The 14385-nt window shown below is 37.7% G+C and overlaps 1 protein-coding gene across 1 annotated transcript in view; it reads left to right on the forward strand.

Moving 5' to 3' along the window:
- Positions 1-14385, forward strand: part of Adgrb3 (adhesion G protein-coupled receptor B3) — a 697729-nt gene that overhangs the window by 651822 nt on the left and 31522 nt on the right. The window contains exons 23-26 of the mRNA XM_027392824.2: positions 532-630; positions 938-1109; positions 11072-11167; positions 13739-13778. Of these exons, the coding sequence (XP_027248625.2) occupies positions 532-630; positions 938-1109; positions 11072-11167; positions 13739-13778 (407 nt within the window). The remainder of the gene's footprint in view (positions 1-531; positions 631-937; positions 1110-11071; positions 11168-13738; positions 13779-14385) is intronic.

Consider the following 14385-nt stretch of genomic DNA (forward strand, 5'->3'; position numbering starts at 1 on the left):
GTTTCAAAATAAGAACTTGTACAGTTTGAAACTGTATCTTCTCACATTTGAAGAATATATATATATATATATATATATATATATATATATATATATATATATACATTTCCTGCAATAATGTTAATATTTCTGGTGAAGTTTTTCTCATGACAATGAAAGTCTTTGGAGCTATAAGTCCTCATATGTTTGTTTACCATGGGTCTGAATAAAGGGTTATTACTGTATGTCTGTGCAAACACATAAGTGTTTTTAACTCAATGTGTTAGCCAATTGTATTTTATAGACACAGGGCTATCTGTATTGTAAGTGATGGGAACATACTTTGCATGCTACAAAGGCCCATAGTGTTAAAAGATGAATACTACAGAGATAACACGTGGTGTAACTGTATTTATAAAATGATCTAGAATGTTCATCCATGATAAATATACTTTTTCTGCATGAAATAGTATTTAAAAACTAACTTACAGCTGCAACACTTTTGGTGACAATTCAATATTTTTGTTCTTTGGGTGTTCTGTTTGTTTGCAGTCAGATGAGTGAGCCTCATAGCGGTTTGACGCTCAAATGTGCCAAGTGTGGAGTAGTTTCTACAACAGCTTTGTCAGCCACCACCGCCAGTAATGCCATGTTAGTCCCAATCATTTACATCTTCTTGTTACAAACTTTACATGTGCATGTGAGAAAATGCTATGATGGAAAAAATTGTGCTTGTTAATACTTGTGTATTTATAATTGGCAACTACCTTTATAATGATTGTGGGATACCCTAGAAAAGATGTCAAATTCTCAAGTATTATCTGCTTTGTGGTTTCCAAGTTAATGGTCTTGGTGCCACATGCAAGAATGCTTTTTTGGGAGAGTGAATGGGGGTTTGGCTATGGCCTGGGGCATGACATGCAACTACGTAACGTTGCTATCTTTTCTCTTCCAACAGGGCCTCACTTTGGAGCTCCTGTGTGGTGCTGCCCCTTCTGGCTCTGACATGGATGTCTGCAGTCCTGGCCATGACAGATAAACGCTCTATATTGTTTCAAATCCTCTTTGCTGTGTTTGATTCATTACAAGGCTTCGTGATAGTCATGGTCCATTGCATTCTTCGGAGAGAGGTGAGAAACAGAATTCTTTTGTGAAAGAGATAAGCAGAAGTGGGAAAGCACATCTTAATTAGCCAGTATGATCTTGGATTGCAATCTTGGTCTTCAGACTAAGTTGATCTTCTCCACTGACTGTTGCTTAAGAGTCAAAGCTGAAAAGAAGCATTAAGGCAGAATGCATGGGGCGCTGACACTCAGGAAAAGACAGATTGAAATGAATAGGTTTGTACAAGGGGAACACATCCAGAGGTGCCAAGAACCATGAAGAACAGATTCAAGACAGATGGAGTGAGCTAGGTATGTTGGAGAAACCAGAGGGAGAAAGGGTGAGGTGGGCATGTCTTAAATGGCACTGTTCACAAACATCGTGCCCTGCTATTTCTTACCTGTTTCCCAAGCTAGCTACTACACATAGAATATCCCCCATCCTATTCTTATCTCATCTCAACTTTTCATGCAGATTGAATCTTAAAGTTACTAAAGATAAATAATCTTGATTTGAATGTTTACGTCAACAGAATTATGGGCAGTAATTGTCCGCAAGAACTATAGGCCTGCAATCTTAGCACATCTCTGGCTCCCAGAGATTATTTTCTGTAAAAGGAAGAAGAGGGCTCCTCTGGACTAGAGACACCAAGGCACCAAGCTCATCTAAGACAGTGCGACTGCAGATTTGTGTTGTTTAGGGATAAAATACTGTTTTCCAACTGGTGTGAAAATTATCCTGAGCGCTTGCAAGCACTGACACAGTGTTTACATGGTTTATGAGTCATCACAGTGTTTACTCTGGGGATGAGTGGGGACTAAAGAGCATGCTGACACCATGCCATGTGAGGGATTTTGAGAACAGTCGACTGTCAGTCTGCATTAGCAGGCTTTCCAGAGTAGCCTGTTGTGCTGTACACATCACAGAGTGCGTGAGCATCGGAGCACACACCCCATTGCTTTACAGTGATGTGTGAAGGTAATGAAAGGCCTTAACCTGATTTATTAGGTGGGAAGAACAGTGTTTCTGGCTTATTTCGGGAAGGCACAGATGTCAGCAATAAACTCACAGGTGTAGTCTAAGAATATTCTATGATGTGAAGCCATGAAAACAGATGAAGTGTGACTTCATCTTGTAAGGGGGAGATATTTCACAAGTTCAACATCTAAAGTAGCTTACCACTGTCAAACCTTGCTCACCAACTTCTTCCTAAAATATCGCTTCTAAAAATCTCCTGAATATTGAGTTCCTTCTATAGCCAAGTAATAAAGGTTAAAAAGAAATTGAATGATTAACTTAGATAGTATTCTTTTCCAATTATGACTATCTTCTGGATCACCTGTATTAACAGTCCTTTAATATTTTTTAATATAAGAGAATTCCTCTAAATTTCAATTGACAGTTAAAGATGGACTATTTCAGGCTTTAAACAAGGTGCAGGGCATATCTGCAAGCAATAGACAAAAACTGCATGCAATTTTCAGAAAAAATTAATACCCCAGTTATTACGGTATAGACAAGTACTCTACCTTTAAATGAATTCTCTGTCTTTTCTTAAAGACATGGCCTCATGTAGCCTACAGTAATCTCAAACTTGCTGTGTGAGTTTTATGTTATGCTAGGAACTGAACCTAGCGCTTTGTGTATGCAAGCACTCTACCCACCAAGCCACATGCCCAGCTCATGTCTCTTTTTTTAGAGAGCTGTAGGCTATCCTCAAAATAAGCAGAACTTTAAGTGACAGATATGATGGCTTATTATCAAATTTTTGCTACTTACAGAGAGAAAAATATTTGGCAGAAAAATCCTTGATACCAATCAGAACTTTTCAGTACTTTCTAATTAGACTATTAGCTGTCAGAAGCATGATTTAAGTGCAATTAAGTCAAATCATGAAACAAATGCTTCTGCTAAATAAGAAATCTGTAAATAGATGTTTTCTCTACTAGTAGGAGCAAAACATAGCCATTCTCTCTGGTATTTTTCAGTGGATAATTCCAACTGAATAACTGTATTATTAATAAATCCATAGTGAATTTTTACAGCATTCTTTAGTTCTAACACAAAATGAACATTTTTTTTCTTTTTCATTGAACCATACAAACACTCTGTAACCTCACTAAAAATACATATATTTCAGTTAAGGGCAAGTGATCTTCAGCATTCCCAAGAGAAATTTTGTTATTAAAGAACTAAAGTTATTTTTAATTTATAATTTAAACCATTTTATGCCTTACATAGAATGTTTCATCGAAAGCTCCCTTGGAAGCAAAGCTTATTTCTAATCTACATGTGTATCACCTGACACTGGCAGTAGGTCTGTCTCATATTGTGACCTTATTGCCCTAACCCTGAATGTAGTATAAGAAAAAAGAAACCCCTTTCCCATGGCCTCTGTGCCTTCTATCAGTACTGTTTCCATAAAAATATATCAAAGTAAATAGAGCAGTGTTTGTGAAATACTGAGTTGTCATGTGGGACTCTTAAATACTTAATTGGTAATGCATAACTGATAATCCGAAAGAGACCTAGGAATACAATTTTGTCTTTATTGCTTTGTTCACCATTTTATTTCTCTGCTAGTTTCTTCAGAATAAATTCTTATAATTTGTATAGAACTTTTCTTTCTTGAAAATCTGCAACCAATGTAAGAAATAATTTTGATGTAGAGCTTGAGAAATACATATTCTTATTCCTATTTTTTTCTATTTTTAAATACCAACATAATTTGGTTCTTTTTAGTTATTGCTGTTTTTACTCATATTGACTTGCCCAATCTTTGTGGAAGAGAATGAAATATAGCCTTGTACTTCCAGGAGGAATGAAAGACTGCAATGATGACATTTAGGAGGCAAATGTGGAGAGAGTATTTTAGGTTTGATTTTGCTTTTGATGGGCTCAATTCTAAAAGAATAATAATTTTTAATTTGGAGACAAGGAAGAGATAAATGCACTGGTGTTGACCCCTGAACTTCTATGTGTTTACATGGATGTAGTATGTGTTAATGTGCTGGATGCACTGTTTATGTGCTCACACGTGGAGCCAAAGCAGAGCTTTCTTTAAGTAGCTTGCCTTATCACCTTAAGAGAAACTCTTCCACTAAACCTGAAACTCCACCTTTGGCTAGGCTGGTCAGTGAGCCCCAGGGATCCTCCTGACTCTGCCTCCACCTCCACCCCAAGAACTGAGATTACAGGCTTAGCTTTATGCTAGTTCTTTTACACAGACACCTGGGATTCAAACTCAGATTCTCATGCCTGCAAGGCAAACATGTTTACCCACTGAGCCATCTGCCCAACCCCATCATCTGTTTCGATAAAAAGAAAATTGAGTATCTCAATGCCTGTTCCTGATCTCTAGACCTGTCAAACAGTATTTGAATACCATTTTTTTTCTTAATGCTGTAGTTGTTTCTTCTACAAACCGTTGTCCCTTTGAATTGTTATAGCAAATGTTTCCGGGGCAGGGGAGAAGACAAAACCAAAACCACATAATCTAGACACTAATATGTGTTCTAGACATCAGATTGAATCTAGCAGAGCAAGTATAGACGTTTTCTGCATTTGTTGATTAGAATTCACTTGGATTGAACAGATAAGAACACATACTATTTACTATTCTCCTCATTGCTATGGAAATGAAACTACACAAGAGTTAGGAAACCTTTGGAATATTTCCTGTTGCTAGGAAACCACTTTCTTGGTTCCTGCACATTCTTTTCATCTCTTTCTCTGGCTGTGCCAGGCTCTAAGACAGTCTTGCAGCTTGATCTCAGACGGGGAACATAACAAGATTATGATACCAAATAATCTAAAATAAAGCCCTGCCATTAAATACAAGGGGGTTCTTAAAATTTACATCATAAATGGATGATCCTCTTGTGTCCCTGTGTAAGCATCCTCTGGCTGTTTCATGACATTAGTATCAGGGCCAATATCCTCTTCTCTCCCGAGCTTTGGCATGAAGTCAGGCTGAGCCAGATGAGGCCTCAAATAGTCATCCAAACCTGTGAAGCAATTTTTCAGGAAAATCGTTAAAATAAAACATGAACTGTATTCTCTCTCTCTCTCTCTCTCTCTCTCTCTCTCTCTCTCTCTCTCTCTCTCTCTCTCTCTCTCTCTCTCTCATATGACAGTTCTAGTTAGAGCATTTCATGATCTTGATAAGAGCTACTTATTCCAAGTAGCATCAGAAAAACAGTGAATGTTATTTATAGAATCAGTATGCGGCCAAGTGTGGAGACTTAGGGCTTGACTGGAACATTTTGCTTGTGAGACAGACAAATAGCACATGGATTAAGAGATGGTCAAGTCATTTACTAACGCCTTCATACTTTCCAGGCTGAATTTAAAATCCCAGAAGAAAATCATTTAAAGATTCTGTTGTTTTGCTTTGTTTTTAGTAAAACAATATATGTGCCTTAAAGTAGGTGAATGGCAAGAGACAACAAAATAAGCTTTAATTGGACATGACATAGTCGCGGACAACATGCGACTTAGGGTCTTAGGTTTCCTCAGAAGCCACCGATCTCACCTCACTCCACATCCTGTTTGTTAGAGATGGAAGTGTACATCTTGCTGCTTCTAGATTAGGCTTTCCCAGAGTGTCATAATTCCATTTATATGGCAGAACATCTGCATTCTTCTGAATCCTCAAATGGATGACCATAAGAAGCATAAGAGGTTATTGGATGTGTGAAATCTGATGAAAGAGACTTAGTGAACAAGTTCAGACACAGGGAGCTTGAAACACAACTTGACATACTGGTGTGCCTCCCAGGGAGCATCCAACTGTGATTTTGGGTTACTCTCAATTCTTCCAGTCACATTTTCCTCCCAGCTGCCCCTACTCTAGGGAGCAGCATCGTGCTGCCATCTATAGTGAGCAGAGGCTGTACACTGGCAGGCTGACAGGTGGCTCCCACTTCCTTCTCCCCTCATACCCCCAAGATCTCACCTTCCAGCTCTATGATACTTCTACACTGTATGTGCCTTGACTAAAGGAATAAAGTGAGAACTTATCTGGTTATTCCTTTTTAAAAAAAAGTCTTTTTGTTTTGGTTCATTCCTTGGCTTAAACTATTCTAATCTTTGTTTGGTAAATTTGAAAGGCTAGAAATAGAATGGTGTCCAGGAATGAGGACTTTCAAAGCAAAACATGTGGTTCCATTTTGAGCTTTTGTCACCTATGGCAGCAAAAATGTCAGGTGAGTTGCTTGCAGTCTCTAAGCCTGAGTTTGCTCTTCTATGCATTGTGAGCCTGTCTGTGGGCACAAAGGCTGTGGCACCAGGATGCAATGAAATGCCTCCTGAGAAGGTGTGAGCCATAGTGTCTAGCATCGAATTCTTCCCTCTCTCATTTGCACACTAAAGGAACACTGCTACATTTTTCAGACCGTGTGTTTGAAAGATCATCACCTAAAGAAGTTTTAGTGTGCCCCAAAAGAAGGATTTTTTAAAAAATTAATTTGAAGGTCAAAAGGAGGGCATTTCAGATAGCAAGTCATAGATCCTTCAGCCTTAGGGAATCCCAATAAAGATCCATCTGGCTTGAATCTGAGAGTGTACCCTGAACCTTTCATTGTATAGCAAGGGACAAACCTTCCTTTTTTATTTCACTAGGAAAAAAGTAAAGTAATATTTTTTAAATGTCAAGTTATTCATGATACTTATGTCATTTGGTACAATATTTATAAAACTGAGACTTATTCATCCATTTAATGATTAACTATAAAATATATTATGTTGAAAAAAAAAACCTGTGCTATTTGTTTAAATCTGAAACAATAGGTGTGATTGTAGACACAGGACTTAAGAAACCACTCTCCCCCAGAAATCATAACAAATGAATACAAGAATAAAATGTGTGTATTCCTGACTTAAAATGATCTTGTGAGTTCACAAGAATTCACAAAGAGGAGCTTGAGGTAAAACTGTTTCGTCGTTTAGAGGTGAAGATTTGGGGTCTGAGCAGTTCAGCAGCTAAATCTGGATCCTGCTTCAAGCTGTGGAACTCTTGCCTGTGAGGCTTCGAGGATTTGCAACACTGCCAACCATGCGGGGTGCCCCTCTCCTGCAAACCTCGAAGTCTGGCGTGGACTTTGCACTGAGACTCTCTGCCAGCTGCCTCTGGAGTGACAACCAATTGAGAAGCTCTCAGCTTGCTGCTGCTGCTGCTGCTACTGCTGAGAAAACCCAAATGCCTCTCCCCATGAGGGAGACAGGAGCTAGACATTCCCCTGCAAACAAACTACTTTGAACTCAGATGTCATCCAGGAAACTCAATGTATGCATTGAGAAAGACCCATTGTTTCTCTGGGCAGTTTTGTTTTGTTTTGTTTTTTGAAGCCCCCTAGCTGCTTAGCTATCGCTGTATTCTTAAAGATGTTGCCCTTTGTTCTTTCTGTATCTCACTACAGACCATCAGGGTTCCTTAAAGTCCCCTGACTATTTTAAGTGTAGCAAGATATGTGTTCCTTGCTACTGCCTCTTACTTTTAGCCGTGTCTGGTCATTATTAAGAATGACAGACCTATTTCAGAATGGTTCAAAAGGAAGACATTTTATAATCTAGATATGAAGTGTGACATAATTAATGTTAAATATTTCATTGTTCCCCCACAGATTCACTTCAAACTTGGGTTTACTGGCCTCCAGAAAGTTTTTGAAATGTTAATTTTGCAGGAACTCAGATTTGTAATGTTAATGTCAAATAATAAACTAATAATAACAGTTTTAAGTAAAATAGTTTACTGAAGGAATTAGCTCTCCATGAATAAACATAAAGGACAGTTACTGCTCATCATTGTAAATATAACATTGGCATAAGAGATTCAGAGGGACTTTAATCTTTGTATGGCATAGAATGATCTATTTTTCATTTCTTCTTGTTATTTATTTTTATGTTTGTCTAGAGCTTGAATTTTAAGCAATTCCAGTTTTTCATTGGTATAATTCACATTAATTCCCCAAAGGATAAAACTTTTTGTTTACCTGCTAGAAAATTCAGTGAACAAAATGTCTGCACATAACTGGATCTTTTTCCAGATGCTATCTTGCCTTAAGCCTCTCTGAGGTAAAGAGAATCATCATGTGCCTCTCATCATTTCTTTCCATGGTGTTGAGCAAATATTTAATGCCAATTCATCTAGATAGCGTCTGTGTGTTTTTAGATTTTAAAAAATCAAATAAGGCATTTGGAATCAAATGAAATTTCTCCCGGAAATCCTTATGAATGAGAGCTGTTCACCGAAAATGTCTTAGACTCTAATTCTTAAATTATGACACCTGTAAGAACCTAAAAATGGCCTTAAACATAGTGAAAAATTCGTTTGCTTTTCTGTCTTCTCTCTCTTCCAAACAGCATTAGCTGACTGATAAAACGGATGTCATTTCCAGTGTAGACATGCCCCTAGCTCACTGTGACATTTGGAAGTATTGAAGAAATACCGTCAAAAGTATTGATTCTGTGTGTGTGTTAAGTGTATGTTTCAAAAAAAAGGAGATTTCTTTTATATCTCTTTCGATCAACCAGACAATAATTTGGAAGAGAAATTAACAGAATTTGCTTTTCCATGTTTTTTAAATGTCAGTTGGAAGATCCTTGACAACTTTTTGGCGATTAGTTCAAAATAAAGAACACTTAAAAAGGACCAGAGAAATTAATGTTTGTCATTGCTGCTGTCAGTGCAAACACACAGCACTTACCCTTTTGAAGGAAAGAAATAGTTTATTCTAGAGCCAAATATGAGTGACCAGAACCCAGGAACACAGATGTAGGTCAGATAAAATTTCATGTTCCAACATAGTAATACTTTGATGAAGTTGTTACAGTAACAGAACAAAGAAAGGTGTGCATCAAACCATCTCTCCACTACATCAATGGAAACATTGAGAAGACAGTAAAAGCAAAACAGAGAGCTCCTGATATAGTTTACATGGGAATTCCATTCCCACCACAGTGTTTCATATTTTATATATGCTGATATTTAGAAATAGTTTTGAATGGAATCATCAAGTGACAAGCTCCAAAAAGACAAAAGACATATCATTTATTTTTCTTTATAAAATGTACTTTAACTGTTGCTTTGGGGCATAAACAGCATTTAGCATGAACCTGTTTTTCAAACGTAGGAATCACAGAAAAATAATGGCAGCCTGGCAAACACTAAGTTCATTGCCAATTTTCTATTGGTAATGCATTATTTTATAACCTACAATGACTTCTTGGTTTAAAAAGGAATCCCCTGAAAACACTGATGTTGAGAGAGTCTTCTGCTCTGTTCTGGGGTGTCTGCTTTGCTGGGAGAAGCTAGATGATTCAGTCCCTCTATTCCTCTGAGTCCTAAGAAAAAAAGGCATCAGAGTAGATTTCAGAGCAGCCAGACTCTTCATTGATGTGTTGGACCAAAGAAATGTTATCAAGGGACTGATCATTGGCTTGGAGATTAGCTATGTTAGCATTGTAGAATGGAAGCCATCCGAAGACACCAGCTTGCACTCCAACTTCATAGAAATTGGCTGCACCACCAGGCGGAGAGCCATAGGTGGAGAGAGGATGTATGTGCGGGTCTCTATAGCACGGGCAGAGCAGACCACTCAGGTCCACATTTCAGATCTAAATTGCAATTTGGGGAAGAGTATTGATGACTCAAAAATGGGGAGGAAGGAGACAAAAACAAATTAATGGTTTGATCCATTATGTTCTGTTTTGTTCTGTTTCCTGACCAATATATATGTTATACACATCTCATATCAAAATGGCTGTGCTTTTCAAAAGAAAAGACCTACATGTGCTTACCTTGCAGTCTCTATAATAGTGATTCACTATAGGGAAAACGCAACATGAGCTATGCTTTTAATAACTGTAAAACAGATTATAATAGAAGAGGAGAATATCAAATGCATGGAATCAGACAAAGGAGTAAGAAAACGACCTGGCCATTGATTTGGGATAAGTAGCTATCTGTGAACATATTTGTCGATGAACTTGGGAGGAGCCTAAAGGACCACAGGAAGTGGGATGTGTGCAACCCAATGCTGAGGTGTCATGTGATCAGAAAACAGCAATTGTTTTTGTTAACCAGTGGAGAGTTCCCTTTACATCTCTTTGCCTCTGCTGAGGTTTTGTAATAAAACAATTAATGTAATATTCTTAGAAACCTCTTGTGATATGTTTATGCTGCATCTAGGACCTGGTGGGATGTCAAGGGAGTCTCGCTGAGCTAAAGAGTCTTGTTCTTTCCCACGTCGATCAACCAGAAGTCAAGGGATGTGTTTCATATTGCTCTGTTGTTTCCTATTTTTCTATCTGGGGGCATAGACATGAAGGGGGAAAACAGGAATAGTTTTTTCCACAAGTGAGTCAGATAAGAAAAAAAAAACATAAATCAATTCCAGTCAAAAGATCATTGAGTGATTTCATTTTTCAGTGTTTAAATCTGTTATGGATATTACACAAGAGGAAATCCACCTCCTACATACACACACACACACACACACACACACACACACACACACACACAGCAGCAGCAGCAGCAGCAGCAGCAGCAGCAGCAACAGCAGCATGCACTTGTTTATAACAATAGTAGAAAAACCCATCTCATGTTAAGAATGATGAGGATTAAGCCAGAAATGGCTGTCCTGCTCTCTCAAGAGTTCCAACACTAACTTGATAGACAATGGCAAGTGATAAATACCCTGGCGAGTGAGCAAAGCCATGTACACCTATATTTGTGGTAAGAGGTAATCAATGTCAGGCATGGTGGTGCTGGCCTGTATCCCAGAACTGGGGAGGCAGATACAAGTAGATCTCTGTGAACTTGAGGCCAGCCTGATCTGCATAACTAGATCTAGGCCAGCCAGGAAACAAGATGAGTCTTATACCATACAAACAAAGATAGTGTTTTTCTCATAATTGATAGGCAATATGGACAGTATCTAGTTATTACTGAGGAAAAAGGAAAATTGGTATTTTTTCCTTCCCACAGGTTCAAGATGCATTTAGATGCCGGTTGAGAAACTGCCAGGATCCAATCAATGCTGATTCTTCAAGTTCCTTTCCTAATGGACATGCTCAAATCATGGTGAGCTTTCATTTTCTTTCTGGTTGATAATTAAGTCATAATTTCTCAAGAAAAAATATATGTATGTATAACAAATTCATTGTTAATGAAATAGTATAAAATCACAATTTGGCTTTAGTTCATTAAGACTAATACTTTGTGAACTGATGAGATGACTTAGGGGTTCAAGACACTTACTGTCTTTTCAGAGGACTGGAGTTCAGTTCCCAGCACCCACATCTATACCTCATGGGTACCTATAACTCCAGCTCCAAGGTATTTGATGCCCTCTTCATGCTTCCATGTGTTCCTGTACACATGGACACACACACACATACACAAAATACACAAATAATAAAACAAATATTTAAAGTAAATACTTGGTACTTTGATATCCAATAAATGTTCTTTCTGGAGTGTCTTTGAATCAAGGATCTGCTGTTGACTCCCTCGGGGGGTTAGAATGGTGTCTTCTTATACAACAGTGAAGAGTATTTCCTCCTTGTCTAGAATTCAGTTCAAGATAATTATTTTTTACACATAAGTACATTGGACTTTCACACTTGTTTTTGATGTCTGTAATGTTTCTTTCCATTCTTTCTATTTATTACTTTTTGAGAATTTAATAGAACAAGTTTTAATTGTACCCCTCCCTCATTAATATACATAGTTTAATATGAGAGTCCTTAGAGGGGCTGTAACTAAGAGCAGTTAGATATGTATATTTAAAGGTGACCCCAGGTAATGGTGGCTCCACTGAACAGCCTAAAGAGACTAAAACAGAAGAAAAGGCACTTTCTGTTATGGATCCATACTGTACATGAGCCCAGGGTTCTGTTGGAGTCAAGGCTACTATAGGCATTAACACTTTGGCAAACTCTAGAAATGAGATAAAAATTACTATCATCAAAACAGAAATGGAAGTTGAGAGTTATGGTGCAGGCCTGGAATGCCAGCACTGTGGGGTAGGGGGCTGAGGCAAGAGGAGCCTCAGGTTAAGGACACTCTGGACAGCATGGCATAATTATGTCTCAGAACAAAACAATCAGCCAACCAGCAACATCAACAGCACTGACACTGTATAGGAATGAGCATTCTGTAGCATAACTTTTTTATTACTAAAAAAAGTAGGCACCATAAAAAGTATGGCTAAGCAATATGCTAGCAGCTAAAAGATGAGGTAATAATGATCAGTTCCTTACAAAAATCAAATATCTATAAAAATCTCTGCTGAGAGAGAGGAGTTGAGGAGGGTGACTGTGATTAAAATACATGGTATGCATAGGGGAACTTCTCAAAGAATTAATAAAAAAATACTTAAAAACAAAACAAAACAAAAAAGATACTGAAAGTGGGCTGGCCAGAAGGTATGACAGGTAAAGTCATTTGCTGTGCAAACCTGATGACCTGAATTTGATCCCTGGGACCCAGGGAACCAAAACGACAAAGTTTTCCTCTGACCTCCATACACATGCGGTAGAATGTGTGCATGTACATACACACATAGTAATAATAGTAATAGTAGTACTAGTAGTAGTAAAAATTAAAAATTAGTATTAATAAGGAAAAGAATATAATTGAAAAAAGTTGCTTACATCAGGCTGATTTTACAATAAAATAAAAAGCTGATTTTTTTTTAAATACGAATTTGAGGGAAGGTGGAATAAGAAATGGGTCATCGAGAGTACTACTATAGCAAGATTCTAGGCCAAAAGAATAGGTGTTTAACCTTCAGCTTTGATGTCTGAGAGCCTTTGATCACAGTGAAGGAAGTGTGAGCATTACCAAAGCTGCATCATAGAATAGCATATCACAGGTAACACACCGAAACTAGAAGCATAAAACACAACAAAAGAAAACATTTGTTTAAAGATATTTCTAATAGTGAACCTTCCTGTTGCTTTATTAAAGTTAGGCTATTGCCTAAAATTTCTGGTCCTCTTTTTGTTTTGTGTTTGAAGTACAGAGAGTGAACCAAGTCCCTGTGTGGCCTATGCAAGCTCAGCCACTAAGTTATAGCCACAACTTTTTGTTTTGTTTTGTTTCGTTTGAGACAAGATGTCATGTAACATAGGCTAGCCTCACCTTGTAGCCAAGGATGAACTTGAATTTATGATTCTCCTTCCTTCACATTCCCAAGTGCTAGATTATAGAGGTATGCCACCATTTGCACTTTTATTCCATTCGGGTGATCAGGCATGCTAGGCAAGCACTCTACCATCTGAGCTATGTTCTACGTCCCATTTGGACTTTTAGATGGATTATGGTCTCACAGACCTTGACCTCATTCTCTGGCTTCATCTTCCTAAGTAACTAGAACTACCACTAGAACCACCAGTGTTAGCTAAAATTCTATCATTTTATATAGGATATGATTGTTACCATATCAAAACTATGCCATTTTTCCATGGGTTTTATGCACCATTTTATCTCTTGGAAATTCTGATTATTCCTTGAGAGTCTTCTTTTGCACAAAACAATAAATGGATACTGACCAGCCATAAATCTATAAGCTTCAGAAAAATTGAATGTTATTAACATTCAAAATCTTCCTTAGATGATGATTCTGTGCCTTATTATTTCTTGTTACAGACAGACTTTGAAAAGGATGTAGACATTGCTTGTCGATCAGGTAAGAATTCTTTGATCTTTTAAATATAATCTGTAGGGATGTGAAATCATTTTGTGTCTTTTGTTTTTCGTAAGAAAATCCTAGGCTTTGTGAATCACACTCATGTGGGTGAATGGTGATATCTCTTCCAACGAGAATCACTGTATCATCAGGGATTTATATCAAGAGGGGATGGGGAAGGAATGAGAACTGAGAAGAAATAAGAAATGGGTCATCGAGAGTACTATAGCAGCAGAAAGCACTAGCAAGGCCATAAATTTCCATCCTCACGAATAAGAGCAGTTGTAAGGCACCTCACTGTAGCTGCTTTGCTTATCATACAGAGAGTATGAATCACTAGACTGGTGAACTACCTTGGTGTGTGTGTGTTGGGAGGGGTAGCTGTTCTCTAGCCATTGGCTGATTTTACACTAGAGAAGAGGACTCAAAAGTATTAAAGAAAATTAAATATTTTCTATTTTGGATGTTTTCATTAGTTGGGAAAGTATCTTCCAAAACACGTCAATATGCACCTCATTTTACCTTTTATTTGTTGTTCTTTGTTCTGTCTTTTTTTATATATTAAAAATGGAAGTATCTACTTCAGCTGAGTACCCAAATATTTGAA

This window comes from Cricetulus griseus, assembly GCF_003668045.3.
Source record: "Cricetulus griseus strain 17A/GY chromosome 1 unlocalized genomic scaffold, alternate assembly CriGri-PICRH-1.0 chr1_1, whole genome shotgun sequence".
Classification (NCBI taxonomy): Eukaryota; Metazoa; Chordata; class Mammalia; order Rodentia; family Cricetidae; genus Cricetulus; species Cricetulus griseus.